General features: G+C 31.8%; 1 protein-coding gene across 1 annotated transcript; it reads left to right on the top strand.

The window, feature by feature from the left end:
• On the top strand, positions 6,233–9,347 carry LOC107635657 (ACT domain-containing protein ACR9). The gene is made up of 6 exons (XM_016339199.2): positions 6,233–6,587; positions 7,039–7,260; positions 7,357–7,462; positions 7,970–8,318; positions 8,515–8,799; positions 9,012–9,347. The coding sequence occupies exons 1-6, from the start codon at positions 6,434–6,436 to the stop codon at positions 9,156–9,158; spliced, it is 1,263 nt and encodes a 420-aa protein (XP_016194685.1). The 5' UTR covers positions 6,233–6,433; the 3' UTR covers positions 9,159–9,347.

Here is a 9,848-nt window from a genome sequence, read left to right as displayed (position 1 = left end):
TTTAATAGTGTTTAGTGTTTAATTACCAAAACATAATGATCATATAGTCGAATTTTACAAGGTCTTCTTTTAAAAATAGAAGATAATAACAAAAGCTTTTTAAGTTTTTTGGATCCCAACAAGAAAAATATTTATTTTGATTTTTCAATGCTTTATTTTCACATCAGTGAATGCAAATGTTTATCTTTACAGTCTACCTTTTATGATCAATTGCCATTTCTCAAAACGAATATATAAAACCATGAGACAAAATTAATTTTATGAAAAGAAGATTCCAAAATTAATAACAATAATAATTTTTATATATATAATTTTGTTATCCATGGAACTCACAAAATTTTACCATTAATAATAAAACAAGATAAAATTATAGAATTAATGTGAACGAAAAATAACTTTTTAGTTACAAAACATCTAGATAGGTTATAGTATTATACTTTATCGGTTTATCCAAATCAAAAAGTAACGAGTTAAATAAAATTGCGTCTTATCTTAGTTAATATTAAAATATCACTTTTTCTGTTTTTCAATTAAGAGGTCGCGGGTTCGAGTCACATATCTTTTTAAATTTTAGCCAATGAATAATAGCTCAAATGGCATAGACTCTCCATATTCAATTAAGAGGTTGGGAGTTCGAGTCTCCTATCTTTCCAAATTTTTTAAGCGGGTTCGAGTCTCCTATCTTTCCAAATTTTGCTAAGAAGCAATAGCTCAAATGGCATAATCTCCACATACTCAATTAAGAGGATGCGGATTCGAGTCTCCATATCTTCGGTAAAAAAAATTAGTAAATTACAATCTAGAGTTTTTCAATAAGATCCGCCGCTGGTGATTTGGCTAGCAAACAAATTATTTTTAGCTGGTTATGCTCCTAAAGAAAATCGTAACCAAATTGAGGAGGTTCGTTTCGGTGATAGGATTTAAATAATTTGTGACCATTAAAAATTTTTTGTTTTCAATGTCTACTTGATGTATACACTTTGCTAGCAGACACTTGTCTTGATACATTTTATCTGGTCAACTATTTTTGGGATCATTTAATTTTAAATTACGGCAAATTATTCCACTGATAACCAATTAGATCATCCATCGGCATAATAATCAATTTAAATGGTTCAACTCATTTATTTATTTAAATAAAAATTTAAATTTTATTTTGTATATATAATAATATATTAGTTAATTAATAATTAATTTTTAGATAAAATTTAGATTTACAAAAAATTAATTTTAACATATTAAATTAAGAGATATTGTGAAAAAATTTGTTAATCTCGTCTATCTATCTATTTTTATTATATAAAAAATTAATATTAAATTAATGTGAAATTAGTCTATGTCATATAATTAAATTTTTTTTGTATAGTGTTAACTATTTTGAATATGTGACAATTATTAAAAAAAAAACTTTTTTATTATCATTGAAGCATGTCAATTATTTTGAATAAATGACAATCATTAAAAAAATTTCATGTGTTATGCATTTTTCTTTACAATAAAAAAAAAAACATATTCTCTTAATCAATACTCTTAATTAATTAAATTTACTATATATCATTATGCATTTTAATCATAATAAAGTAACGGTTAATGTAATTAAATTAAAGTCTATTTGATATGGACAAAATCAACATTTTCAAAGATTTGTCGACTTGCAATCTAATTTTCTTTTGCCACTCATCAAGTTGGCCACTATTATTTCTTAGTAAGGATGCCATCAACACTTAGTAATGACGTTATTCAAAATGCATCATAGAACAATATACGTATATTACATAAATTGTTTTATATTCTCATCAATTATTTGCAATATTTTAATTGCTTAGATATATATACAACAATGCGATAGAGATGTAATTCACTACTATTTGCATAACTTATTATTATTTTGATGTGGGGAACACACAGTTGTAATATTAGCCATGTCTACGTGGTTACACGTCCTTATGGCATTATATTTTGTTTTCGATTGATATGATAATATATAATATTTTGCGATAATACAAATTACGATCTTTCTTTAATGTTGTATATTATTTTGTAACGGTACAACTACGTACGTAGAGCCTTAATTAATTTAAAAATACTATTTGTATATTAAAATTAATTACTAAAATTAACTACTAATATATTTGTATATAAATATATATGTAATTTAATTTATTTTTAATGTGTATTTATATTTTAACATGTATTTTATATTGATGACTAATTTTGGTGGCTAATTTTAGTGTATATGTAGTATTACTCTAATTAATATTAATTAAAAAATATTAATCATCTAATATTTTTTTAGTAATTTTATTTGTATGTGTTATTCGTGTAATATTATCGCAATTTAATTGTATTATTAATTTATTATTATTACAAGTTTCACCGTCTGGTTGTCCTTTGCAAACATATTTTAATCTCGTGGTTGATAACTATTTATGCACTTTTTGATTTTTCTAATCTTCTCGTTACCGGTCCTTTTAGCACTTTTGGGCAAATATATCTATCTATGGTTAATTAGGTGTCATCTTCAATTAGTGACCTTATGAACTTTATTAATTTTACGATTTTACTAATTTTGTGGACTAATCATAGAAAGTATGTGAGCACTATTCCAATAATGGTGCCACAAGATACTTTTGTTTTTTTTTTTTTTGACAAAAAAGTTGATTACTTTTGAAGGAAAATGATTAATTAATAGCTGTGAGGGAAAATGTAATTTTTGAAAGAATTCCGTTAAAAAGACAATGAAAAATTTTGATAATGTGTATAATGGATTATAATATAAAGAAAAAAAAATCAAAGAGTTATTTTAACAAATTAACTATCTCAATCTTAATTTACCAAAAGAATTTATCCAAACACCTTATTTTTTTTCTCTTCTTAAACCGTCTGCTACCACATTCTCATCAATCATCCCACCACTCCGGTGTTAGAAGTTCCATCACCGGCCATCAAACAATCATCCATATAGTTATTAAAATAATCATCCGACTACCTAGTAAAATAACCATCCAACATTTGTTAAGTGTTGTTCCGGGGTTTACCTGAAACCGGATGATTGGACTCTGAAGTGAAAGCCCAAACACGGAAGGACGGTGGTCTCCGACTTGTTCATGCTTGGGAGCCGCCGTCCGAGTTGTGCGTATGTGTTTGAATAGGTGGGGGTGGTACCTACAAGACAATTCGATATCTAAATTAGCAAGGGGCCGGGTTAAGCAGGTTTAGAGTATTGGGGTCCCTGTTTACCTGAGTGTGTTAGTGTATTTATAACGGATGAACCAATAACTACCGTTGAAGTAATTCCACTTCTGATGGTGGATAACCTTTCCTTTATCTTAGGGTTGTTGAGATCTCTCTTCTAGAAGTGGATGCGAGATTTAAGGAGGCAGTTACTCACTTGGATAAGTGTTGGTTACTTGCCTACGTCGAGCCCGACCTCTTGGAGGAGGTCGGACGAGCGTTAGAGGCTAATCTTCTAGATTGAGCCTATTAACTTGATCGAGCATGGCTTGTGTTTTGGGGCAGGGTATGAACAAGTGTATATAATTAAACTGAATCAAACAAAATAACCATCTAATTAAGAATTAAAATAACCATCTACATACCTAGTGAATTGAACATCCAACATCTAAATTCATGAAATAAAGCACTCGCCTTCTTAATATCTTCAACACTGGGCTGCGCGACGGGGCTTCCTATTCTTGGATTTCCTGCCACAGTGTGCCAACGGGGACTTCAGCCGTGCCCGCTGCGGCAAGATCCAGGGGGTGCAGCATTGAACAATTGCCGGTTACACGGTAACCGAATGTGGCTGCGGCGACGAGAAAGAAAGGAAGGCCTGCGGAGGGATTTGATCCTCTTTGGTCAACCTGAACCTTTTTTTGTGCGCGACAGGGAAGAAAGGAAGGCATGTAGAGGGATTCGATGTTGTTTGGTCGGCTTGAACCACCTTTGTGCGCGACGGGGATGCTCCGACCGCGATGAGCAGGGCGGCGTCGAATCGTGGTCTGGGCGGCGGTGGCATTTGTTGTTAACCGGTGAGAATGGAAAACAATGACCGTGAAAGACGTGAAATCATATGCAGAGAGCGGGAGGGTGGTGGTCTCAATGTGACACTGAGACAAATTCTAATTTCTGTTTGAATTCAAAAAGAGTATTTATTATATGATCTAAATATTCTTTTTACTTTTATTATATACACTAAAATTATTGTCTTCCTATATTTTTTCTTTTTAAAATACACTAAAGTAAGTTATTCAGGGTTATAGTGTGTTTAGTTTGTGTTTTTATTTTTTATTTTTATTTTTAGTTTTTTTTTGTTTTTTAAATTTTATAAAAAAATGAAAACAGTAAAATTTTGTTTTTATTTTTCATTTTTCTTATAAAATTAAAAAGATATTAAAAATAAACCAGAAAATAAAAATACCAACCACAGTTTTGTTACTTGTTCAATTAGTTGTGACCCCTCTATTTTCTTAACCTTGATTTGATAATAATTTCCAACAAAACTTAATTATTATTTAATTAAACACTTAATACAGGCATGTATAAAGTCAATTATGTTTATTTAAATAAATATGACACAATGAACAAACTGAATTCATTAAACTATTTTAATTAGTTGTTACTCACTAATTAAGACAATAACTAGATAGAAATTAAAATGAGTCACGTGGTGATTTCATTTGATTACACTTTCGTCTTTGACTCATATGATGCACCATCCACCGCACATGGTTCGATCAAAAAGGTTTATAAAAAATATAATATAAATAAAAAATAAATATCAACATCGTATAGAAATGAAAACGTGGGCCCACATATAAAGTAGGTCCATGAGATTTGATATATGACATGAAAGGTTTTTGGACCCATTGTATCAAGTATCAACCACTGTCTGTCGTCCCCACCAAGTGCCAAATCTTCACTCCACCAATAAAATTCGCCAACAAAAGCAGAGGTGTGTAAGTGGTTAAATTTATCCAATGAATACCAAAGATCATCATCAAAATACTCTTTTTATTTAACCAACTTTAGTTGATTGAACAGTCGTTTAAGAATAATAATAATACTATCCAAACTCATAAATACTCACTCCATCTTTATTTGTTCAGGACGAATTTTTAGCTATGCGGGATCTTAGACAAGTTGGATCGAAGTCGGGTCAGGTTTAGGCTATACCTGACCGTACATGTTCCAGTAATATATATACCATGTATAATTGAATAAAAGTCATGATATTTTTATGGAGAAAGACATGTTAATGGGTTGGGGCGGGTCGGCCCGCGTTGCCACCCCTAATTTTTCGTCACTTTTTAATAATTTCATCTTTTCGCACTTTGTCACTTTTCAGCAATTTTCTGATATTTCACCATCTTTTCAGGTTTATGGTATTTCGCCATATTTTTAGTATTTTTTGGCAGTTGGACACTCTTGCGGCTACCAACTACAAAAAAACTACTGAAAATATGACAAACTGCTAGAAAATTGCTGAAAAGTGACAAAATGTGAAAAGACGGCAAACTATCGGAAAGTGACAAAAAACATATAATTTTTTCATGAGAATAAATAAATAGTGAATTTATGAGCTAATCGGTGAGGTGAGAAAGTATTAAAATATTAACAAAAAAGAAGGAAAAAAAATGGCACGAAAGAAAAATATAAAACATACGATAATTTCAACCGAAGAAAAATAGCCTATTCTCCTTAAGGAAGGTATTATGACTCATACCATGTTAGAAAAAGTAAGAATAATAAAAAAAATTGTGTGTATTTAAATTGTATAGAATAATATAATATAAAAAAGTATTTATAAATGTTAAGAGAATTAAAATAATAAAAACGTGATATTTTATAATAAATATTGAGATATACTAATAATCCTAATTAATTTAATTATACATTTATACTCTAATATATACATATATTTGTCCACTCCTACCATTCCTCTCTTATCAATCTCTCCATCTGACCCACTCCACAATAAAATGTTTTACAATCACTTTTTTTTCTTATATATTCATTTTTTATTTTATTTAAATATATTTTTTATATATGACCACTAATCCATTTTAGTATTTTTATTTATTTCTGCCACACTTAACATAAGATAAACTAGAATTGCATTTTACGTAATTAATTTCAAAAAATACATACAAATATGATATTTATTTAAAAATAAAATCCTCAGAACAGTGTCGGCTAAAAATATTTAACAGAAGGAAGAGAAAACACCGATAAATTCGTTCATTAATGTGTGTTGCATTTCATAGTTGTCCTGTCCTATATTTTCTCTCTCTCTCTCACCAACCAACCAACACAAACATCATTCGTTGGAGCCACCATTGCCAGCTCCGGCAATGCTCTTGCATACGGTGGTGCAGCGCTGAACCTTCTCGAAACCCTCTCGTAAAGGAGAGGCTTCATATCTTCAGCCGCCATGGGAATACCTTGGGATGACGTCGTTGTAATCCAGCATGGAAAAGACAAAAATGACCCCACCGTCGTCACCGTCAATTGCCCCGACAAGGCTGGCCTCGGTTGTGATCTCTGTAGAATCACCCTTGAGTTTGGTCTCCGTATCAAAAAAGCTGGTAACTAAGAAATTTTTCCTATAAAAAAAATCAGAATTTTATCCATTTTGGACTCAATTTTGGATGTGCTTGCTAATGTTTGGTTAATTTAAATGATTTAGTTTTTTTTTTCCTTTTCATATTTTGAATAAGGTTTTTAGATTTAAGTCTCTTAGGAGGGGAAAGAAACTAACTATGGATGTGCTATATACTCCAAAATAAACCAACCATACTCAAACCCTATTGGTTTTACATTTTTTCATGTTTTAATTGAAAATTTTGATCTTTGATGATGACCCATTTTTTTGAATGGCGGCTTTTGCTGGAAAAAGCTTTTCTTTCTGTTTTGTTATGAAAATGGGAGACTGTGCAGCCGCATATTCCTGTGTTTGGAAAGTTGGAATTGGTTAATTCTTTTGGGTTATTTGGAGCTTTTTTTCATCATGTGAATTGTATCTGGATGGTGATGTAGATATTTCAACGGATGGAAGGTGGTGCTACATAGTGTTTTGGGTTGTTCCAAATCCATCATCACTCACAGTAGATTGGGGAAGCTTGAAGACAAGGCTCCTTTCGGCTTGCCCTTCATGCTTGTTGACTTATCACTTGAATCAACAGCTTACTACTAGTCCTTCGCCGCCGCCAATTTACTTGTTGAAGGTTTGGTTAATCGATCAGAAAGGATTACTACATGGTAACTACTAACTAGTGATGTTAGCACTGCATTTGGTCTGTCTTTTTTGCTCCTCATGCAAAAACATATTTTGACACTGTTGTTTGCTACTTGCAGATATCAATGAAATCCTATGCAACCTTGAACTTCTTATTCAGAGAGTCAAAGTGATGCCAACCCCAGATGGCAGGGCTTTGGACATGTTCTTTATCAATGATGGAATGTGAGTATAAGATTCATGTTCATAAGATTTTATTTTAAATATCTTGCATATGATTGAAGATCTTGATTTAGTACTTTATTTGGAATTGACAAACAGCATAAGATGATTCAGTCCTAGGCTAGCTTTAACATATTTTGATTTTAGTGATTTTTTGCTCTCAAGTTCTTCGGATTAGTTCAAATCTGTTCAATAGGTTCTGCAATTTTTCTGCCCTTCATGACTATGAAATATGCTTAGAAGTTTTCAGCAGCAGCTGTTAATTGAGCTTCGACTTTTGTGATAAGAAAAATTACAATGTCACAAATTACATACATGCATGTTGATCGTCACCGATTCATTGCTCTGCCGTCGTAGTTTTTGCATGTACTATATATAAATTAATGTTTTAATTCAATTCTTGTAATGGTTGTCGTAAATAATAAAAGTTTTCATGCATCTTGTGTCCACTGCTGCATTTTTGTTTGGTAGGTAAAAGTTGTAATTTATGTATCTTATGTGAAAAATCAGGGAGTTGCTTCACACAAAAAAGAGACAAGATTACGTATGCGAGTTTCTGAAGGATGCTCTAGGAGACAGATGTATCTCCACTGAACTTCAGTTGGCCGGGCCTGAATACGGACAGCTTCAAGGGATCTCTTCTCTTCCTCCAGCATTTGCCGAAGAATTATTTAGTTCAGAGCTATTAGACAAGGGCTCTTTGCATCCTCTCAGCCAAGATATGGCACCATTGAAGAAGCCGACTGTTATGGTGGATAATTCACTGAGCCCGGCTCATACCTTGCTTCAGATAGAGTGTGTTGATCAGAAGGGATTGTGTTATGACATTATGAGGATTTCTAAGGACTCTGATATTAAGGTATCTTCTTTTGAGTTACCATTAAATGATTCAAAACAAATATTCCATAATGCTAAGGAAATATAAATAACTCGAATGAATTTAGTTCAACATACATGCATGCATTTTCCGCATACCATTTACCACCAGATGTCTAGTTACATGAAGTCTCGTTTGAAATTTGATTATTTATACTTGTTCTTCCTTTTTGGATCAGGTTGCTCATGGTCGATTCTCTTCAAGCGCAAAAGGCTTCCGAAGCATTGACTTACTGGTCCAGCAAAAAGATGGCAAAAAGATCATAGATCCTGAAAGTCAGAAAACTCTATGTTCTTGCTTAAAAGAAGAGATGCTTCATCCATTGCGGGTAATCATAGTGAACCGTGGACCAGACACAGAACTACTGGTTGCAAATCCAGTAGAGCTGTCTGGAAAGGGAAGGCCGCGAGTATTCTATGATGTTACGCTCACTTTAAAAGCGTTGGGAGTAATGATTTTCTCGGTGAGATTTTCAATCTAAAGCTTGTCATGAAAATTTAGAAATCCTTTGAATAAGTTTTGTTGCAATTCCTAAGTAAAAACCATAACAACAAAGTCTTATCCTACCTAATGGGATTGATTACATGGATCACATGTCATAGTATCCTTTTGTAAATTATATCTATATTCAAACATTCTCTTAAGTATTTCTCTTTCCGGAAAATCTTATTGTAGGCTGAAATTGTGAGACATTCGACACAAGAACGCCAGTGGGAAGTCTACCGGTTTTTGTTGGACGAAAGCCGTGACTTTCCATTGACGAGCAGCAAAGCAAGAAGCCAGATTGTGGACAAAGTGAGAAGAACGTTGATGGGATGGTAAATTTGGTTTTGGGTTTGTTCCTTTTTCATATGAGAGGAGCACTATGTGTGTGTATTTAAATAGCTTTCTTTAAACTTGGTTTCTCCTCTAAATTTGGTTTAGGAAGCTTAACAACTATCATATGATTTTAGCATTTGTATATGTATCATTTTTTATTTGGTTTTAGTAATATTTTTTTGTACATTGTGTGTGTTGGGGGTGTTTTTATTTTTTTTTTGTTGAGCTTCTAATATAGTAATATTTCATTGAGGCTTGATCATAGAATGTGGTCGAAAATATGGTTGGTCCGAGATTAAATGAGCTGGAATTTTGGCCTCTTCAAATTAGAGGGGCCAATTCTTGGGGTCTTACAATAAGGGCTTTCCTGTGTCTCATTGTTTCTTACATTTTTAGTCCTTTTTATTGGAGTTCTTAATAGAGGTGGAATTTTTTATAATTGTTCTTAAAACCCGGATTGCTATTTTATTTTGAGAGTCAATCAAATTGCCAAATACAAATGCCATCTATCTTGTAGTAAATATTCAAATTAATTTCAAAGAATTTTAAATCAGATATGTCGATTTCCAATAAATTTGTATTTTCTAGAAATACTCAGAAATTATTGCCATCGAACAAATTTATCTTTTTATCATTTTGAATGAGATTAATTTGTTTTATATTAGTATTTTTTGGATTAATTATTTTATAAAA

Source organism: Arachis ipaensis, chromosome B04 (genome assembly GCF_000816755.2).
Source record: "Arachis ipaensis cultivar K30076 chromosome B04, Araip1.1, whole genome shotgun sequence".
Taxonomy (NCBI): Eukaryota; Viridiplantae; Streptophyta; class Magnoliopsida; order Fabales; family Fabaceae; genus Arachis; species Arachis ipaensis.
Note: the sequence above shows the minus strand (reverse complement) of the source record. Positions and strands in the feature narration are given on the sequence as shown.

What these genes read in the sequence shown, in the direction of transcription:
- LOC107635657 (XM_016339199.2), top strand. Translation starts at nt 6,434, where the DNA reads ATGGGAATACCTTGGGATGACGTCGTTGTAATCCAGCATGGAAAAGAC. An exon ending in TTCTTTATCAATGATGGAAT is followed by an intron (nt 7,463 to 7,969) that starts GTGAGTATAAGA and finishes GTGAAAAATCAG; the next exon opens with GGAGTTGCTTCACACAAAAA. An exon ending in CTAAGGACTCTGATATTAAG is followed by an intron (nt 8,319 to 8,514) that starts GTATCTTCTTTT and finishes TTTTTGGATCAG; the next exon opens with GTTGCTCATGGTCGATTCTC.